The sequence below is a fragment of the Doryrhamphus excisus genome, linkage group LG8, assembly GCF_037039965.1.
Source record: "Doryrhamphus excisus strain RoL-2023G ecotype Guam linkage group LG8, RoL_Dexc_Guam_v1.1, whole genome shotgun sequence".
Lineage (NCBI taxonomy): Eukaryota > Metazoa > Chordata > Actinopteri > Syngnathiformes > Syngnathidae > Doryrhamphus > Doryrhamphus excisus.
This window is the reverse complement of record NC_136364.1, coordinates 21,393,281-21,415,293: the sequence shown is the minus strand read 5'-3', so window position 1 is coordinate 21,415,293 and position 22,013 is coordinate 21,393,281. Positions and strand designations below refer to the sequence as shown.

General features: G+C 42.2%; 1 protein-coding gene across 1 annotated transcript; it reads right to left on the bottom strand.

The window, feature by feature from the left end:
- Nucleotides 1-95: 95 nt before the first annotated feature.
- Nucleotides 96-16,546, bottom strand: ssh2a (slingshot protein phosphatase 2a). The gene is made up of 14 exons (XM_058080737.2): nucleotides 16,248-16,546; nucleotides 10,375-10,487; nucleotides 9,944-10,008; nucleotides 9,649-9,770; nucleotides 9,432-9,497; nucleotides 9,283-9,348; nucleotides 8,763-8,957; nucleotides 6,392-6,485; nucleotides 4,888-5,016; nucleotides 4,699-4,745; nucleotides 3,723-3,869; nucleotides 3,440-3,640; nucleotides 2,534-3,356; nucleotides 96-1,728 (listed from the first exon to the last, which is right to left on the bottom strand). The coding sequence occupies exons 1-14, from the start codon at nucleotides 16,367-16,369 to the stop codon at nucleotides 448-450; spliced, it is 3,471 nt and encodes a 1,156-aa protein (XP_057936720.2). The 5' UTR covers nucleotides 16,370-16,546; the 3' UTR covers nucleotides 96-447.
- Between the last annotated feature and the right edge of the window lie 5,467 nt (nucleotides 16,547-22,013).

Sequence of the window (22,013 nt, the reverse complement as noted above, 5' to 3'; positions counted from 1 at the left end):
GTATGCCCTCGTCCATGGCAGTGACATACAGTGGCCAGCAGATGGCAGTAAAGATCAAGTGGGCGTGAGGACAGGAAACAGAAGGCACAAGCAAGTCAAAACAAACCGGTGGTATTTATTGACTGCTAAAGCACCAAATAAAATAAAATAAAAAAAGTATCAAACATCAGCTTCGACCAGGTTAAATTCAAATCTGAGTTAAAGACATCCGTTTATGACATCAGTGCAAAACATTCTTGCGGAGTGGTTCAAATAAAAGAACAGTAAAGAGTAAAGTGCATGTTTTGAGAAAAAGCCCCAAAATAACACACACACACACACACAAAAGAGTGCATGACAATCCAGTTGAAACACATCCAGTAGTTGCCATGCAAACACACACCTGCTACACATCGACATTGGCACGCGTGGTGCTGAGTCCACTTCCAGTCCAGGAAGCTAGTGAGGTCACATGGTGTTGTACAGCAGCGTGGAGACGCGCTGCTTTCTCTCGCTCGCTTTCCTCGAACGCCGCGACGCATGAGCCCTGCCCTGCTGCCGCGACGACAGGGCCGGGGCGCCGTCTGGCTCCTCCTTCTGACTCCTCTCCGCTCTGGGATGAGCGTGAGAGATGGACAGCGGCGGCGGCGAATGGTCGCGGGGCGAGCGCGTTTGTGTGAAGGCGTTCCGGGTCAGAACTTTCTGCTTCTTCCACGTGTTGTCCCAGTGACACGAAGACGTGGCGAAAGAGTGGTGGGAGTGGGCTGAAGTGGTCCTGCTGTGCTGACTCAGGTCCAGGTCGTTGAGGTCAGTGGCTGATAGTTCTAAGCAGTCCAGTTTAGCCAAGGAGGCGGACCTCTTCATGAGAGAAGGCGGAGTGAGGCCCGCCTGGCGGATGCGAGCCACCAGCTCGATGGCTCGGCGCCATCCGACCGGCTCCAGGAAGCTCTTCCCATCTTGTCTCAAGCGCTGCAACATGTCCAGGACTGTGGGGGGCGTCTCGGAGCATGCCACTTTACAACGCGTTAGCTCTACGTCCATGGGGTACCTCGGCTCTCGAGGTCGCCCCTGGTCTTGTTCCTGGCTGGTCTCATCGGTGTCAGACTCCTGGACTGTGACACCATCCAGACTTTGGGTACAGGTTGAAGCATCTAGAGATGGTTCCTGTTTCATATGGCTTAGGCTCATAGACGAGTTAAGAGAACAGGAAGTGTTTTGGAGGTTGCCTGGTCTTGAACCTGCATCCTCTTCATCCTTGGACTCAGCAGTGCTCTCTCCCTGAGTGGACCCCTCTTCTGTGGAGTGCTGAGGAGCACGAGGGGGCGGCTCTTCAACGTTTAGAGAGGGTATTCTGACAGGAGGCTGTTCGGCGCAAGGGGAGGGCAGTGGCGAGCGCTGCGTCGCCGCCATCTTCATTTCCTGCCTTAGCTTCTGCTCCAGCTGCTCAGTGGCACGCCGTACCGAGCCTGCCGGCCAGTCGCACGGCAGCATGGATGGAGACTGCAGGTGTGAGGCAGGAGTGTCTCCCGTCTCCAACTCCTCCTCATCATCATGATCCGGTCGCACGAGCTGAAGGCCGTGTGATGGTAGAGGGGGAGGTGATGAAGAAGAGCCAGCGGGAGAAACTAAGGAAGTAACCGGGTGGCTTATGGCTTCGATCTCTGTGACAATATTGCGAACTGATATGGCGTTGTCGTGGTGAGGGTGATGAGGACGCTCGGGGCTGATCTTGTCATCGTCGTCCTCCGACTGTGGGGAGGAGAAGAGAAGGACATGTATGTGGTGTTTATGTACAGTAGGCCAAGTGTACCACGTGTAAATACTGTAATGTGCATGACAAGCCAGCAGTTGGCAACGTCACTCTCGTGCTCCAAAACCACCTTTTACGCTTCGTCAGCACATGTAGCGGTGGGAGGCATATGATGTCATCACCTCATTTACATAATCAACCAAGAGACACAACTCACATGCTTGCGTGTGCGTCATAACACAAACACACTGAAGCCGAGTCAGGCTGATATCAACTGTACGGAGTTGGAAGGAAAACCTACACAGACGGTCCCGTTATAATGTGTTAAATAAATACATAAAAATAAATAAATCAAAAATTAAAAAATTATAAAAAATGAAAATAAAATAAAATGAAAAATAAAATTTAAAACAAAATAAAAAATAAAATTAAAAAATAAAATTAAAAATAAATAAATAAAATTAAATAAAAATGAATTTTTTTTATTAAAATTAAAATAATAGCATCAAATTTATCTTTGGCAGGCCAAATGCACTATTGGTGGGCCACCACCACGGCAAGAGATCCAGGCCTATCAACTGGAAGGAATTTTGTAGCAAATAAGGAAAAATTTTCTATGCCGCTTATCCTCACTCAGGTTGTGGGGGTGTGCTGGAGTCTATCCCAGCTGACTTTGGGTGAGAGGCGCGGTACACCCTGGACTGGTGGTATGTATATATATATATATATATATATATTCATATAAAATCAATACATCTAATGAGATGTCCAAGCCACCACCAACCAAAACCGATATTTCTTTACCTGACTTGTCCCATGTCCACTCTCCTCCTCTTCATCGCCGTCCAGTGATGCGGTCCTCTGCTCAGATAGTCTCTGCGTTCTGTCCTCTTGGGCTAAACCCAGAAACTTTTCCCTGGCGCTGAAAAAGTCAATGTTGTCCGAGCTGTGGCTTGACGAGCCGTCGGCGTCACCACGTGCGTCCATATGCAGGTCATCGGGGTTATTGTTGTCGTCGCTGTGCTCGGCGGGAAGCGGTGTCGTCACATGGGTGTCGCTGACAGGGCTGCGCGGGCTCGGCTTGTCGCTGGGCGTATCCGATGCCGACGGTTCGGATGTATCGGAGTCGTTGGACATCACGGTGACGGGAGAAAGATCTTCGGAGCTGCTCTGATCCGGGGAGTGAAGAAACAGTTCCACCGGCTTATTGTCTGAGCTCGCCACGGGGGTCACATGACCCCTTTGAGCGCGCCGAGGTTCAGGTGTTGGAGGGAGGATATGTAGTGAGGGTGGAGGACGAGGCGCCGTGATGACCAAATCTGCCATGTTGGCGTCTCTTTCCTCTGGCGGCGAGGGTGACAAGACAATGTCTTTGCAACCTGACGGCGAGTCATCGTTGCAGCGTGTGCGGAGTTCTGAGGTGGATTTTGCAGTGTCATCGGGGTCGGCGACGAGAGCTTGGAGCACGGCCACACCCAGGAAGTGATGCAAAGAGGGAGAGGAATTGTTGTTGCTCTGGGAGTCGGAGCGTCCCAGGGAGTGAGATGAGGATTTACACAGTGCTTCCGGTCGATCTGACAGGTCGCTGTCCGAGTGGGAGCGCCATAGTTTATTATGCCTCTGTTTGCTGCGGAGCACATATAAATCATAAAGAAGTAATACTTGTGAGCATGTAAAACGTACATACAGGAAGAGCAATAAAAATCCCACCTGGCAAGGAGAATTCCCTGATACTCCTCCAGCTGTTTCATGAATGAAGGGTTTGGTTTGGTGACAGCTCTTCTTTCTTTCACATATTCAAAGGCGGCGTCCAGCGTCCAGCCATACTCCTTCATCGCATAGGCTATCACCGTTGAGGCGGAGCGACTCACACCCATCTTACAGTGAACCAGACACTTGGCACCGGCTTTCCTAAGAGAAAGAACAGTCGTGTGTATGGACAGAAATGTGAAACCAGGAGTGTGTGTGTGTGTGTCCGTGTGCCGAGGCCTACTTGGCTTTGGTGATGAACTTGTAGGTTTCGTTCCAGTACTCCAGCAGGTTGGTGGCCTCTTTGTCGTACACTCGGATGTTGTGGTACTCGAACATTCCTGGGAAGAAGTTGTCAATCTCTCTGGTCACATTTAGGATGTAGCGAACTCTATGGAAGAGATGGGAAATTGACCTTTAAATGTCAGCATCAATTTACTTCCAGTTAAGTGAACACCAGACAAGATAAGATAAGCCTTTATTTATTTCAGCAGCAAGAGTACAGAATCAGTTAAGCAGTACAAAATACACAATATGAACAACCCAGGTATTAACAAATCTAAATTGTACCCAGAGTTATGTACAAATACAGTTTGCAAGATAATATGAAATGTATGACCAGTCTATACACTATGAGATCTTGCATAAAATGTCATAAAATATTGCAAGGCAGATGTTTAATGTAAACTGGACTGTTATTCAATCAAAGCTACAATATGTTTGGGAAAGAAAAGCATGGATGTTGTGATGTTAAAAGATGGCCGCTCATTCCTCCTCTTGCCCGCATCACTGCAACACGATTGATTGATTGATTGGAGTGTGCTTGGTTGCATCGTGTTCCCTAGAGAATAAACTCATGCCTTGGCACAGACCGTACTGTATATATTATTCAGTTGAAAAAAAAAAAAAAATCAATAAAAATTAATAATTAAATCCCCACCATCACATGCATACTGAACTTTCTGGACTATAAGTTGCTCCAGAGTCAGATAATCAGTCATGAAGAAAAAAAAAAAAACACAGAAATTGGCTGTGGATGTGTGTTCCACAGTGGCAGCCATCTTCATCAAATACACAACAATCAAGAGGCGATGCCATGCAGTGATACGACCAAAGAGAGAAAGTCAGTGATGTTTTTTTTTCAAGCAGTCATTTTTGTGATGCAAATGTATTACTCTTTAAGAGTGACTTAAACTCCAGAAAAATTGGGAAAATCTTACCCGCTGTTCTGCAGCTCCTCCAGGTTGGAGGCGTTCCACTCTGAGCCCTAAAGACAACATACGTCCAGTCAATATGTTTTTTTTGTATACTCTGTCAGCTGCACACTGACTTCGTTAGGTCTAACTAATCATTAACTAGAAGATAAGAGGACACGAGGCTTAGTGAAAGAATAACAAAAAGCTTCTTACCAGGTAGACATGTTCAAAGATTTCAGTGGGGCTGTCCATTTGTCCCAGGATGACAATCATCTCGTTGTCTATAAACTCTTTAAACTCCCTCAGGTTGCACACCATCTGCATCTCAAGCTCTGTGCGAATCTGGGAACACAAAGTATGGCATATGACCGAGGAAGTACAGTACAGCATACCAGTATATACGTACGTATAACGTGATTACACCTTGTACAAGTTGTAACGTTTTTTTGGTGTTTATTATTTTTTTTAACTGTCAACATTGAAGTATAGCACAGCATAGCACTTTTGGCATGAAAAGTCCTGAATAGAATAAACGTTAAAAAAGTCATGTTTGTCACCTTTATACAACATATAGCCACATTCCAAAAGGACAAAATACTAAATGGTGACTGTCCAACCTTGCCGTCTTTGTGTACTGTGCTTATGCTCTCCTTTGGTCTTGGTCTTGCTGACGTGTCGTCACACTATTTATGAAGCTTGAAAGCAGCTATCGCCATCAGGCCTTAACACCCATGCTGTGACAAGTCCTCTGTGTGAAAAGGCTCAGAAGATTCAGAGAGGCATGCTCCCATCACATGAATAATATTGGTAAAAATATGAATTATAAAGAGATTTCAAGGAGCCCTTATTTATAAATTGAATATTTGAGTAATTACAGCATAGAAAACATTTTTACGACCTAAATATGTTTAACACACACACGTATAACCCAATATAGTAAACATAATAAGAGGGGAAAAAAGCAATTTAAGACATAAATAAGACTTTGCTTATGTGTGTTGCTATAAATGTGTTCCCTGGGGGAGCAGAGTGGTGGGCGGACAATAAGTGACATTGAGTTTTAGCTTGGCATTGGTTACTGCCTATTGGGAGATTCCAAAATCCTGTTCCGGCAATGGCGGCACGGCGGTCAAGTGGTTAGCGCGCAGACCTCACAGCTAGGAGACCAGGGTTCAATTCCACCCTCGGCCATCTCTGTGTGGAGTTTGCATGTTCTCCCCGTGCATGCGTGGGTTTCCTCCCACATTCCAAAAACATGCTAATGTTTTTTTTTTTTTTAAGGTTAATTGGTGACTCCAAATTGTCCATAGGTATGAATGTGAGTGTGAATGGTAGTTTGTCTATATATGTGCCCTGTGATTGGCTGGCGACCAGTTCAGGGTGTACCCTGCAAGATAGCTGGGATAGGCTCCAGCACCCCGCGCGACCCTCGTGAGGAAAAAGCGGTAGAAAATGAATGAATGAATGAATGAATGAATGTTCTGGCAATCAAGTCTGGTGCTTGTGTGTCTCACCAAAAAGTAGAGCAATGTTACTGACACCTTGTGACTAATGTAGAATACTACATAACAGTCACAGAATCTGTGAATCAATCTTATGAATGCCTAAAAATGTCAAATGTACTTCAATATGCGTATTCTTTGACAAATAAAGGCCATTTTGATCTGCAAAGTGGCGAAAGGCTACTGTACTCATATGCCGAATGTTTGCTTCTCACCTCCTTGCAGGTAACATTCTCCAAGTCCTTTAGCATCATGATCTCTCTGAGGCGCATCTTGATCAGTCTCTCCGTGCGCTCCCGTTCTGTGGGTCTGAACAGAAAAACACACATTCATAAAAAAATAACAGACACACAATCTCTCTTTATCTTAAATGCTTTGACTTCCTGGTTAGGGCATTTATTATTTTTTCTTCTGTGAATCATGCGCGTGCCAATGAGTTACTGTTTTCCACAATAGAATCACCGCTTTGTGTGATTGTTCAAAACTGGAGTGGGAAGAGAAAATCTGAGAGTGGCGTATGGATGACCCTCCACAACAAAGTTCCCTTGTAGAACATTCCTGTTCTGTCATTTTAGACCTCATTTTAATCATCTGATTATTCAAACAAGCAGCCTAATGACTATTATACAATATGGTAATGTTCCACTGCACACCAACAAATCCATTCTACCTGAAGCAGTGTGCCAAACTGAAGAGAGTACAGTAGAGTTATTTGTAAGTTCTTTTTCTTGACCCCGACATGGTGACTCCTCAGGCTTGAGAGACGCTATTCAGCCTGGCCAACAAAGACACCGCATCCAGCCATGATTCCAACCTTCTACAGGTCTTGGCATGCCTGCAGCTAGCTGGAGGGCCAAACCGCTACGGCCAAGAAGCTCACTGAAAATGTCTTTTTTTTTTTTTTTAATGTACGATGACAAGCAACTTAAAATGGGATTTCTATTCTGTTATGATTTACATTACTAGAAATGCCGTGTATTAAAACAATATAAGAATTTGTGTTATTAGAAGCTTTCATCAGTGGTTAAACTGATTTGCTTCTGTGTCATCACACACTGGTTGGATCACCAGCGCTTTAAGATAAATACACACATATATGTGTGTGTGTTTGATGCTCATAAAATGTGGGTGTCCACCTTGAGTGCACTTCAACACAAACACACCTTCTTCTGGGAAAGTGTGACACGTTTGTGTACCCAGGAAGGAGGCATGTTATTTATTTTCCGAAAACTTTATCCTGCCACGTGTCTGTAGTTGTATTGAGTGCGTGCAACGGCACAGGAGGAGAGCTCTATTTAAATCATTCCGCTACTATTTGGCTTCCATCTGCCTCTGTCAGTCTTGCGTCGCTATACCTGTGTGCCTTTTCCCCCCCAAAATCATGCCAAATAAAGGCACGCTTATTTCGGACACAGGTTCTCCGAGGTGTGTGTTAGTGAGAAACACACACACACTCTAAATATGTAGCAAGGCGCGTGACTAAGCAAAAGAGAAGGGAATTTCCCTGGTATGAGTAAGGCCATAAATCCATCAGGGCCGTTGCCGCTATGTCCAATGCTTCCATATGGCGATGTTGACAACTTTGTCATAAAGTGTGGTCTACGAGCACGCGTTTAAGCTCACGTGGCAGTTTATGCACTTGAGTCGGCGTGTGCTCTCTGTGGTTTTCCGAGTGTTGTAAACCTTGCGGTTCTACTTTTCAGAACATTCACTGTGTGTGATGCAGGTATGTGTGTGCAATGTGCATGCCGCAACACGAGGTACACGCCGGTTTATCATTTGGCATATGAGATGTGTCAAGATAGAAATGTCAGTATGATGCAGCGCAGTTCTACACACCACTGCAAACTCCCTACAGTAACAAACTTTGTGGCCGCAGAATTTATAATAAGATATTGCTATCTTGTTGTCTTATATATATATATATACATATATGGAATGGATTGAGTAAGACCCTCAAACAATGCACAACGATGAGCCAATTCAAGAAACAATACAAGCAGTTGATGTTTGCTAAATACAAGGATGAAGAGTCTTGAACCAGTCATGATGTGCTATATATATCACTATATTGACACTTACTATGGTACCCATTATGGCATTGGATGCTCATATCACCGAGTACTTCGGTACGAGGTACATTATTTAAAAGAACAAACAAACAAAAACTTTAAACTGTATTATGGAAAGCAGGAAGTGAACAAATGTAACAGTTAGTGATTGTAAAAGTACCAGATGGAGGGGTAGGATTTAATAAGCTTTGCTTCTTCCTACTCCTTTTGGCCATGTGGAACTGTGAACTGATTATGGGATGCACTCAATTGGAATCTGATGCATGTTCAAATGAAATAAAACCATTACCATTTACATATATTATATAAGACAACAGTTTCAATGTCAGCTCAAATAACTGCTATAACTGTTACAAATAATACAAAGCCACAAAATCTATCCACAGTGGAAGGCCGATTACGAAACCAATGTATCCCCATGTAATAATTACAACCAAGTTCCAGATGATTGAAAGTAACAGTTGGAATGGAATGGAATGACACTATTCCATGAACGTGGGCTTCTCCTACTCACAAGTCTGTGAAGAGAACAGGTGAATTGGCACGGTGGGACTCAACATCCTGCATAGCGTTCCACTCGTTGATGCAGAACTGGTTGGAGGAGATCCTGCTCTGATAGTAGCTGACCCACGTCAGGAACAGACTGCCTGGGTAGTAATTGTGGCACCGGGCCACCTCGCATGCTTTGTGGAGCGACTGAAGAGCTGACCTGTCGCGGGCAAACAAAATAAAAGTTTGCCGATCACGATGGTGGTTCTTAAAACAGCCATTACATAACATCTTACAAGGCAAGACGTGTTGAATAAGCGAGCCAGAGAGAGCAGCAGGTGGAAAAAAAGAGTGGAAGGAGTGCAGAAAAGAGAACTTGTGATTAAAACGACACAATGAAGGCAGATGGAGGTTTCATAGAAACACAAAAACAAAAAAACGGCACAATGAAACCACAGAGAAAGAAAGAGTCAGCTCTGGAATTAAGATCATTTACAGAGATCAGATCAGGAAAACAAGTGAATAAAGAATGAACGCATGCTTACCACATTGCTTGAACTGATACTGGCTTGAAAACATGAACTCGATTCACAGTTGATACGCTAAAACCTCTGCAAGGGAAAGTGGGACCAGTCAGAAATAGAAAACAACTCACAGCTACACGGCTAAATGCGAAGGCAAACATAAGACATACCCATCTCCATCCAAGTGGATCAGAGTGTCACTCCACAGAGGTAGAACCAGACCCACTGTACAACAGCTGATAGGCACATTCAAAATGTAAATATCAAAACCATATACACTGATTTCACATATCTACTGTATTATCATCATGTTTTGATGATTTGTGGTTTTGAGAATACCATGTGTATTTACGTGTATATGTGATCCACTACTGCGGTGGTACTGACCTGTCAGAGGAAAAGAAGTCCATGCCGAGCACAATGCTCTCCTCTGTGTCCTGTCGGCCATTGGTGGAGACCACCACCATGTAGTGGGTTACCTGAGGGTAGGTGCTCTCCAGACGTACAGCCTAACACACAAAACAGGAGGCAAAAGATTTTTTTTTTAAAAATCACTTTTTTGTTTTCCTTTTGGTGCACACTTCATGATTGTGACACTTTAATGTAATCCTGTCAAAATATGTTTTATGTTTTATGTCAGGTATTGCAGGCCAATGCATCGCGGCGTCTCGTCATTACTCACCAGTCGGATTGTGTCTTCTGGCCGCAGCACAGTGAACATAGTTTGGAGATGTTTCTGGAGATCCCCTAGCAAAGATCATCGTCATTTAGTTAGAGGTTCTTTTAGGAACACTGACATTCTTGGCAGCTCAACGTTAACATTAGAACCAAAGATACTGTGTCATTTGGCCTGGGGAAGGTTTCGGCTGCATTGTTTCTCTTTTGACCGTCTCCGAATACATGCGAGACAAAGAAAAGCCAGTCCAACCAATGTTTAAAAATATAGTGCCATTTTTAGAAATCAGCCCAAACAGCTATCCATGTCCTCCAGGACGTACAGTATTTAGGTTTGGAGTGCACAGCAAACTGTTCTTTTTGTAAGTCGTCTGTAATTACATTATGTGTTTCACAAAAGTCCCTAAAGATATTATTTCTTATTATTTTTATTTTTACCTGTGTGCTTGTTCCTGCGCTGGCTGACACGAGGGGTAGAGTTTGGCGTTGGACTATTTCCTCTTGGCAGGAAAAGGGCTGCACCTTTTACAGTAAGGAAGCTTTCGCTAATACTATAAGAAAGACAACAATGGACAATACACATAATTAATTAATAAATCATCATATTGCATGTATTTTTTAATATATGTTATAATAAACATGACATTTCATGATAGGACAATCAATATGATTTATAATGAAGCTTATGCACGTGTTATCTCTTCACTAACTTTACAGGTTTGATGTTTGTTGGCTGTGAAAGCAGACTTAAAACGACTGCATGAAACAATGCAAAGTTAAAATTCAAACTTTTTTTCAGTTTCAAAACCCACCCAAAATTCATGAATGTCTCATCTAATTAGATATTTAGGCCTTTCAATGTACTGTATAAGTTGAATGGTGACTATATGATGTCATTATCACAATGCTCCCTTCAAGCTGGCCTTGCAGGGGGCCTCCCCAAATCAGAACATCCAGAGCGAAGCAAGCAAAAAAAAAAAAAAAAAAAATCCAAAAACAAGCCCAAATGTGAATTCAGAACACAATGTTCTCTGCTCCTCCACACAGCTGGATTACACACTGAACGCATTCACTGTAGCAGCTGCCAGCAAAGAGGGATGGGGGAATCGGGAGGGGACTGAGGGTGCTGTGAGGGAAGATAGAGCCTGCCCTCCTCCTCCACAATGTTTTAGTAGAGATAAGAGCTGGCCGTCACCCAAATCTCTGAACCAAAGCTGAGGTTCTGTTCCCCTTTAGAACACTTAATCTTATGAAGCATGACTGAAGTCACTGCATTGAGAGCGGGACACATTATAAAAACCACGTCATTGTTTCAAGTGGTGACCAAACACTCGGGGTAGGTATTCTGCCGCTGTAGCACGTTAGTGTGAAGTGTTTCTTTTAAAGACGCTCAGTGACACATTAACCTAGGGGTCACGTGGGAATGGCTGAAAGACCTACATTCACGGCACTAGCATGTCATTACCCTTAAGATGGTGACACTGACCTCTGATTGTTTAGTATTCAGGTGGGAAATAGGCTTTGTGCAGCAAGCACAAAAAAAAAAACAAACAAAAAAAGCATGCACTTGCATATAATCATGTGACCCAAGATTTGTAAGAGCACTTTGAAAACCCATGGGAGATGGATCACGCAAAGCTCTGCAAGATGCGTGTTCACATTTGTTTTGGTTCTCTGGCCTGGATAAAAGCAGAGAAGGATACAGTACATAATGCTCACAACTAGACCCGGTCCACTTAGTGTTCAAATTGTCAACTTTAAAATAAAACAAAGAAAAAATATATATACAGTAAAGTCTTGTTATATCGATATCGGTTATATCGAAGTACTGCTTATTACGATACTATTTTCATTTCCCGGCAAATTTCTAGTCTTTTATGATATAATTAGTTCCGTTAGTACGATATCCGGTTATTAAGATAATCCGGTTACTACGATGCCCTTTTCATCTCCCGCCAGCCAATTTGGTCTGCTTATATCGATACAAAAGCAGCTTAAATCAATCTTTGCTTAAGGATTTCAATACCAAAAAAGAACACGGCGAACGGCTGCATTATTGCCCACTTTTAATGCAGTTCGGCGCAGGATCGGATATATCGACAGTCCGGTTATATCGATATTTTTTCCGACTCCCGACAATATCAATATAACGAGACTTTACTGTACACTCAAATTAGTAATCAATACAAGAGCTGCCCTTTAAAAATGTTCAAGGATGTTTGTATTATTGCAGCTGTATTGAGTACTGTAAGGTCTAATATTTGGGTTATGTTGTTTTAGCCTCTTCCTCTATAGCTGTATTTATTTGTAGTAGCACAATTTTATGCAAGCGTAATGTAGTCGATGAGTATGATGGTTACAAAGTAAACATGTAGTGAGTACGGCGATCCCAAGAGTCGGTGAACCTGTTTTACTGGGTTCAACTATGTGTAGTTTTATAGCCTATGGGGCTACAAACTAATATGAATAACTGACAACATACACACACTAACACTCAAGACCACTAAAGTGTCAACAAAAGATGCAAATGATCTGAAGGTGTGCTCCTTACAACGGTTTTTCACTATAACGGATGTTGCTATGTGATGACACTAAACTCTGTGAACTCAGTGTCCGCAGTCCTCAACTTTAGTACTTTTAGGTACACCCGTCGTCTCCCCTTTTGCTCTGTAACTTAATCTCTTCATCCCTGCAGCCATTTGGCCTCCTTCCTGAGTTTTGCTTCTATGTGTAACATACGATCACGTTGAACTGATAGGAGGGAAAAGAAAGAACAACAAAAAGCGACAGCCATGTACAGCGCTCATTTCCCATAACCCATCTGCTCTTGACCCGGCTGTTTCCTTTCACTCCCCCTTCAGCACATCCTCTTCTCTGCGGTCCCCGCAACGTCTTGTCCTACTTTGATGACCTGGTCATCTCTTCAGTAGCTGCCATATCATGTCCCTCTGTGCATGCATTCACACAGCAATGACCTTGTATAGCAGTGCTACTGTACACCGTCATAAGTAAGATAACACTAACAGGCTGTCATAAATGGAAGGCCGGGCACGTGCGTGCAGGCGATCATTCAAACCTGCTCGCTAACAAGAGAGAATGTGGAATCTAAACCTGAGAGTTGGGAGAGGTTGAGTTGTATGTAAAGGACTCGGCTCCCGTAGCTAAAAATAGACTGGTCTTTTAAAAGTGTCAGCTATTGATAGATGGCATTCAGTCACCTTACTGTACAATCTTGTTCGTTCTTGACGACGAGGCAGCAAGCTGCAGACGTTCAGCGGGGTTGCCTGGGTGTGCTCTCGTACATGCAAATGAGTAATTGTGTGGAGTCTAAGGCTCTTAGCACCCACTCAGTGCAGTGCAGCAGTGCAGCAGCTGATGAACATAATTTTTCATGTAGGTATGTCTCACTTACCGGTATGCATAATTCACTCACAGGTACTGCAGAATCACAAGATAATCAGTATAAGTGGATTTGATGCTAACCAATGTGAATAAATATTAAATGAGAAATTAACTACAAATTGTGCTGTATTGATAAAATGAGAAGAGATAAAAAGAGTGGAGTAGGGTGGATCATCTTTTTGGATTTCAGACACTTACAGGACATTGGCGGAATAGTGGGCACTTGTTAGGGCATCAGTCAGAGACACAATCATCACTATGTAAGGGCCACTCCACATGGTGGGCCAGATAAGTAGGTGCGCCCCCCCAACCAGTCTGTGCCCATATTAGTCACTCTGAGGAGGAAAGTGGGATAAATATAGGGCTGTGCTCAATGCGAGCCGGGCTTAGTTAAGGCCCGAAACTGCATGCACCCCGTGGGAAAGACCACGGCCATAGGTGTATGTTAAGCCTTGCTGCTTAAAAGGGGCCGCTGTGGAAAAAAGTTGTCGCAAGCAGAGGGAGAGTCAAGTTCGTGACACTTGGCAAACTGGAGGCATCTGAGAGTGCCGGGAAAAAAAACTTTTTTAGTCTCACGGTACACTACCCATGTGTTCCACACTAATGCCATATACTGTAGTTCTCCTTGGACTGTTGAGCAGGCACATACGGGAAGGAGCAGATGAGGGCAGCCGGTGCACAAAACAGACTGATAAGGGGAAAGTTGCAAACTAGGTCACACTAAAGATACAATAGACTATGAGCAACTGCTATTGATGCCTTTAAATGATTGACAATTCCAGCTTAATGTTTCATTTTCATCTCATCAATAAATTTGGGACAATTTTCCATGCCTTCAACTTGCGAACCATTTGGGAAGGGATTCCATCAGTACCTCAGTGCACAATGCAATGTCCATAAAGGACCGTATGGATGGATGAGTTCGGTGTGAAAGAAACATCCCCAACAAAGTACTTTGGGATGAACATGAACAAAGACTGTCCAACGCTGCCCACACAAATGCACGCCCCAAAAAGAGGGACAGAAACCAACGGTGTACAAGTGTAATGCCCAGGTATTCAGACACTTTTGTGCAAGTACGGTATCAGATTTGGAGGAGACAGCCTTCGATGCAAACCCAAGTACACCAGCCACGGTTATGACCACGTTAGGTGAACTTCACATACTTGGCAAGACATGCAAAACTATTCTGAGAGGGCAGAGAATCAGATTACGTGTTGTAATTTAGATCAAATCTGACAGATAAAAACATCTGTGGAAATTTGGCAATTGATATCTATGATAGAGGCTGAATGTAAATTAGTTAATCTGCATCCTGCTATCATTTACGTCAAAAATGGCAACAGATTACGGCAGCCATGCTAACAAAAGGTAACATTTTCTCACCTATATTGTTACATAGATTTCAGATACATGGCAAGCGTCTATAAAAGTAAGCCTATAATAATAGGTGGTGATGATTACACTGAGCCTTTTCTCCATTCGATTTAAACACACTTGTGTGTGTCACTCTGTGGTTTTTTTTTGGAAAGCGGAAGAGAGGGATTCACCTGTATTACCAGTGTGTGTTTTTCCCGACTTTTAGTAGCACTTAGTCCAAGTGACAGCATCCATCCTTGTAATTACTGAGCCAAACCCTGGTTAACATTACGACTTGGAGGAGACACAGGCGTGCAGACAAACAAACAAGCACATTTATAAGTGCTATGCACGCACTTGGTGCTATATATACACACACATAAACATAGTTTTTCCATGCTGTGACGAATTATCTTCTCCAACTCCAAAAATATATAACAATATGTACAGTACTATATATGACACACTGTGGTGTACAAGTTCATTTCAACAATAACCTCTGAGCAGGTTCATACGTAAAAGCTGTGAAAAAAAAACAATGCAACCAAGACTGAGGCTGCCCTCAACTTCCCCAAACAGATGACAGAAGGCCTTTTCTCACGCAGAGCTCTGCCAACTGCTGACTGCACGAAAATGTTATGAAACACCACACAACCAAACACAGACAGTGCAGCCACATGAACTGATTTATTGCAAAAGTGGGTGAAGTTGATTTCTACCCCTGATTTCCTTCCTTTTCTAATATAAGTCAACCTTTAAACTTTTATAAAGAGGACAAACCCAACCATAATAAATTATTGCCTTAATTTGGTACATTGTGACCATCTAATGAGATTCAATACCAGAGCCGCATGCAAAAGACAGAACAGATCTGGTCTTATTAAAGGAAAACTCATGTAAAACAACAAATTAAATCAAATCTGAGATCAGCACAATGAATGCACAATAAACTTAAAATAAATCATGATTTAATGCTGAATAATGTCATTAGAAACAAATGGACCATCTCCTTCAAACACATTGCCATACAGAAGGGGTGTAAAACTACCATGGAGGGCCAAGATACTAAAACACATCAACTAATCAGCCATCGCAAAAGATACTACAGCTGTTTTCCAAAAATTGACAATGAATTTTAATTGCCAATATAAAAGAGAATTAATGACATTCTTCAGTTCCTGCTCCAATCACCAACTTGGACAAAATGTAATCCTGGTCCTAGCAACCTATCTACAATGAAAACATGCCCTATCATGGGCAAACATGCCCCAGTAGCATTAGACAGATCATCTGACATCAGTGCAACAATGCCTCATGTGTGGACCAGTGTAAATGTAAAATGAGTCATGCTGGCTGTGACGATGTGTAAGATCCTGGCTGCTGCATCACCAGGAAGTGCATCCAGCATTTATATTGCAAAACTCCTAGATGAGTATCTGCTTCAGCAATCCCCAAACATGCCACATAAGTTCCGTGAATTAACACATGATCACTTAAAATATATATATATAAAACACATTCCCAACGTTGTCACTGATGAAAACACTCACAGTTGGTTTATTTGATTATTGGACACCACCGCGTCGTCGCTGAAGTAAGGCACCATCTTCGCTCCGCAGCATGAGCAGAAGCTGACCGCCGACGAGCTGTCGGACACCGCGCCGAGGGTCATGTCGGCGGGTGAGTGGACCACCAAGCAGGGAATAAAGTTTGAGATACAGCAGGTGCTCTCCGTACAAGGCGAAACTTTTAACTGCGCTCCCACACGCGTGTTCTCCGCTAGGCTACGGACAGTCGCCGGTGAGTACAGTACTGAACTGGTGCAACTCACTTCCAGTCATTAGAGGGGGGGGGGATTAGGGGCACGTGCTTTGAGTCCAACCAGGAGAGCCAATGATAGAGGAGGGCGGGACAACAAGACGGAGAACCAATGACTTCACAAAGTAGGCTGGACTACAGCGGGGGAGCCAATGAGAGTTTGAGGGAGGAGCAGCCACAGCAATGCAAGACGCCCCACAACATGAACACTAGCTGCGGGTCAGCTATCTGGCCAGACATTGCACAGGCAGCTGACCCAGCTGTTTACATGCCCCTCTCTGCCTGGAAGTGTGTTTCTGTTTATTTGCCGGCTCTAGTGCATGACTGTCATGTCCCAACATGATGTGTTATTAATAACAATACTATCGAAGTGCAACATGCATGGACTTGAGACCCTACTGACCGCAAAAATACAAAATGTTGACGTGCTCACAAGACTTGTGATTTTTGTTGTTGTTGTATTTGTGTGACTAAAAAAACAAACAAAAGAAAATGCAATGATTTATCAGTTTTTGTCAATGTAACAATGGACTTACACTTGTAATTACTGTATCTTGATTATTACTCACAGGTTCTTAACTAACACACTGTAGAACATAAATAAATTCAGACTCAAAATAATACAAGTAAAATCTTATGACATACTTGTGTTCCTGACGTGTTCCTGACGTGTTCCTGATGTGTTCCTGACTTGTTCAGCCTGTATCTGTTTTGTCATGAGCAAGAAATATTCGAAAAAAAACAAATTTTTATCAGATCGAACACAGATTTCTAACTAATTAATCATGATTAATCACCTTGGGTGACTATGTCAGAAATATGCCAATTTCTTACTGTATTTAATTAATACAAAGATAAATATTAAAAGATAAATAAGAAATATTCTAAAAAACAAATTTTTATCAGATCGAACACAGATTTCTAACTAATTAATCATGGTTAATCACCTTGGGTGACTATGTCAGAAATATGCCAATTTCTTACTGTATTTAATGAATACAAATATAAATGATGAAATATGTTTGTATGTATGAAGAGCTCCAAATTAACTGAATATGTCAATCAAGCTCAAATACACCACACACACACACACACACACACACACACACACACACGACTATATGTCACAGATAACACAAATCTCTTTAATAGTAGTAGAATATTTGAATCACACTTTAAATCGTGTTATTATGAGCGATGAGGGGTTGGGTTCACAGACATCACATAACTTCAAGGAGAGCAATTATGCTCATTTTCAGCCCTTTGTATTGAAGTTGTGGGCTCCTATAGAGCAGTTACACACAATAACCAGCACAGAAAGCGATCGAGTTCTTTGTGCCAAGAGAAAAAAAAAACACAGACAGTCTTGTTGACAACGGTGTGATGACAATCTTGTTCTGAGAATTCTGATGCTTGTATTGAGGTCCTGCAGGTTCAACAAGTGAACTGCTTGTTACAAGTTAATGAAATAGAAGCATTCGCTGGAGCTTTCGGTGTGCCCCTGAGATGATTTGTATCCTGTCCATAACAAAATCTTGTGCTTGTGTTACATAAGGAACAAACCACATGTGAAAGAGGGCGCAGGAGTCATCCACACTCGGCTGACTGCTGCAATGGAATGTGACTCAATTAGAGATGTACATGAACTTGTCTTGGCAGGTAAGTCCGTCCATCCATCCATCCATCAATTTTCTATGCCACTTGTCCTCACTGGGGTCGCAGGGCTATGCTGGAGCATATCCCAACTGACTTTGAGTAGAGTCAAATTATGTGCACGTGTGGTTTATGTCTACGAAAAATGCAGGTGATGGAAAAGAGGTCTTTTGATGTAGGGAGCAAAAACTGATGCCAAAAAACAGTGGCGAGTGAATCACCTCAATACAGTCCGTGCTAAAGCCCTGGCCGCTTTATATGAAGTTGTATATCTGGTGGTGAAAAAAAGTCAACATGATTGCTTTGCATATGGTGTGGGTGGGTGGTTGTGAACACTAACGAATGTTCTTCTGGAGGGTTGCGACACAAAAAGATTGACAACCATTAGCTTAAAGAATAACATGACAGCTACAAGAACTAGCATACATCTATGTCAGTTTTATTCGGACATAGGCAGACTCAGGTTAACCGTACAATGGAACCTTGGCGTTTGTGTGAGTTTGACAAAAATATTCGCCCCATTGTTACATACATTGTTTTGGTTATTATACAATATTGCGTGTGACTCTTGTGGTAATAAAGGGGACCTATTACGCTTTTCCTACTTTTCTGACCTATAAATGTAGTTAGAATGTTGTATTTTCGTGTTAAACCATGCCAAAGTTTCAAATAATGAGGTTTACAATTTTGGAAGTGAGCCCTGAAAGGAGATTGGGATGGCTCAAAACGCTTGGTTTCAAAAGGTGTGGTAAAACTGCCCCTTTGTGATGTCACAGAGGGGCGGACTTCCTTATATGGTTCATACTTAGCAAGTATGGAATAAATTAAAACAGACCGTTCTGGCAGGAAGCACAAATCAAAGGAAATACAGCTGGAATAGGTACAGATTCTGGAAACTCTAAAAAAGTTTTCTCTGCGGGTTATTAAGTGTAGCTGCTCTATAGGAGCAATACAAAGGGTAAAAAAATTAGCATCATAGGTCCCCTTTAATAAAATGTGGATGATCAATATAAAATCATATATAATTTATAAATAAAATCATATAGCAATAATTAATTCATACTCGATTATTATTTTTACCCTGCAATTGGCTGGTGACCAGTCCAGCATAAACCTAGCTTCTCGCCCAAATAGACAAGCTGAGATAGATTCCAGCGTACCGCAACCCTAGTGAGGACAAGTGGCACAGAAAATGGATGGATGAATCGTTGTTTTTCACGATTAAAAGAATTACAAAGATTTTGCCAAAAGCAAGGCCCTATGTTAAAATCAACACTTGTAATATAATCTATAGTTCAACAGTTAGTATAATGAAAGAGTTCAGAATTGAATTTTATTTTAGTTTGAATTGTCGTTTTTTTAAATAAAACAAAGCAAATCAAATCACATAGTGGCATGCATGCAAGCCTCATCTGTTTCCACTCAGCCAACAATCCCTCTGGCTTACACACTTTTTAACTCAATTGTGTAATTCAGGTCTCTCAATGCGAATGTTACATCATCTTTCTGAACTTGATATTTGTTTATGAGATTCCAGCATTTTATGCATTAGTTCTGCTAGACTTTGTTATGAAATGTTGTGAAAAGCTGTGGCCTTTGGAAGTTGTGTATTTGCTCACATGTTCACTGTGCATGTAATAGATTATTTATCCAGGGACTCTATGATGATCAGAGGCAGTCCAGTACAAACAATGAAGACCTGAACCTCTTGCAGAGCTCTAACCATTATCATTTCATTACAAAAAAGGAAAACATAACCAATAAAAACAACAAACTTTACAACAAATTGTAATCTTGTGTTCTCAAGAAACCATGACAATTCATGATCAATGTTGATATTCAACACTGGACTGGACGTGTGTCCTGCTCATCGCCAAACCGATTACATCACAAACACACCAACACCTGCTCTGTTGCCGTCACACCACACCCCACTGTGTCTCACCTTCCGATGAACAACCGTTGCATCACAATGCAGGTTTGCTTTCTCATGTTTGCACACCACCCAAACAGCTGCTTTAATGCTTTAGTCATGAGGTTCTGTTTAGCGTGGTCAATTGAGCTGGAACTTGGTGGGAACCTGGATTGCGGGCTGGTAACATGAGAGGGCTGGTGCTGTGATGTTGTGATGCCGAACTGTGGAAATGTTACACAACAGCAATCTGAGCAACAGGAACAGACATACGGAGGTCAAAGATGAGCTGAGGTTGCAGCCAAAAGACTTAAGCCCCTTTTCCATCACGGGAACTTTACACTCTGGAACAGTGCTTGTTTAGACCAAACAAACTGTTGGCAAAATTAAGCTCCTTGTAATTTTTGGGGGGGCAAAATAAGTCTTTGGGCGGCGTACTTTCTAAGTACCCTGCAAACTTTGCATGGGGTTTACAATGCTGAACATATCACATACTACAGTATTAATAGGCCCTGTACCCTAGAAACCGCCCATGAATGATACGGGAAAAGGCCGAAATGATACTGTGTCAAAGCCCAGGGCAGTGATACTGATAAAATATAGAGTTTAACCATGTCCAGTATCAGCCCCCGTAGCTGACATTGATAAGATAAGACTGTTGATAAAATATTATTGTTGAAATATTTTTGCAATTATTGTGTTTACACTGTTTAGATATAATACATGTAATAAACTGAAAATTTTCTGGAAACAAAATGGTCTTTTGATTAAATAGTACGTGATAATAAGCTCATGATTAAATAGTATGTGATAAGATCATCACATGGTTTGTCTGGTATCAGGCCCAGTATCATGCCCCCGCGTGCCAGTATCTGATACTGACACTTGGGGGCATGATACCTATAAGTATTTCATGTGTGACGAATGGCAGGTTATGTGTTCAGAAAGTTGTTACAGCTAAATTGAACACATTGTCATCATAAATGTCAGCTACCATACATGCAGATATGCCTGTTTAAGCAAATCACACATATTCATGGCCTACATTAAGCATTTTCAGGCATAAAAATGATGAAAAATGAATGAAAACACAACTATAAAGCATTCCAAATATGTGATATGAAGTGTAATAGAGTATCGGTGACTTGTTGTGTGCGGCTTTAAGGAGTGAGTCCTGGGAAGTGATATCTGTGACATCAGCTGGCTAGAGTTGACTGTTAGTTGAGTGCTAACAGCAGGTTAGTAGAGTAGTGAGTGAGTGACCGACAGCAGCTCCTGTGTGAAAGTTGCCTGCCTATTTGTGTTCTGCTTGTTAATAAATCGATTGAAGTGCATTGTGAGTGTCTCCTTAACCATAAACAGCAGCAGTAGAGTAGAATTCAATACTGGCTTCTTGGTGTCAAGAACGTTAAGACAACAGCCACCATCAATGCTAACGTGTGAGTCTCTTATCTTAGTTATGTTTTTTAAATGACGGGGAATTTCTTTTTTGTAATTGAATGTCATTATAGCTACTTTTAATGTTGTGTGTGGTGGAGAAAAAATACAAAGAAATATGAAATGCATGAGTTTGAGTGGCCTCTTCTTAACACTTCTAGTTGGATCCATATGTAGGGTGGGGAGCAAAAAGTTAATTGTCTTATGTAATACACATTTAGAGGTCATTCAAAAAGGCCGCTGGCTGCACCCCATGTTAGTGTGTGTAGCAATGCTGAACAAATGGCAAGATGTGAACCAAATGGTGAAAGAGGACCATAATGACACTGCCGGGAATATGTTAGCATGCATGTGAGTGGGTATAATTTCACCAGCTGTCACTGTTTTCATGTATTACCTAACATATAATGTGGACCATACGTGGGATGTGTTAAAAGTTCATAGGCATGATGTCACTGAGTTTCAGAGATTTCACTCGTGGATTATTGGTGCTCTG

Bases quoted from the DNA above. Each gene is read 5' to 3' on its own strand.
- ssh2a (XM_058080737.2), bottom strand. From the start codon at position 16,369: ATGACCCTCGGCGCGGTGTCCGACAGCTCGTCGGCGGTCAGCTTCTGC. The intron at 10,488-16,247 runs GTGAGTGTTTTC...TCTTTCTTATAG, and splicing joins AATAATCAAATAAACCAACT to TATTAGCGAAAGCTTCCTTA. The intron at 9,771-9,943 runs GTGAGTAATGAC...TTTGTGTGTTAG, and splicing joins CAGAAGACACAATCCGACTG to GCTGTACGTCTGGAGAGCAC.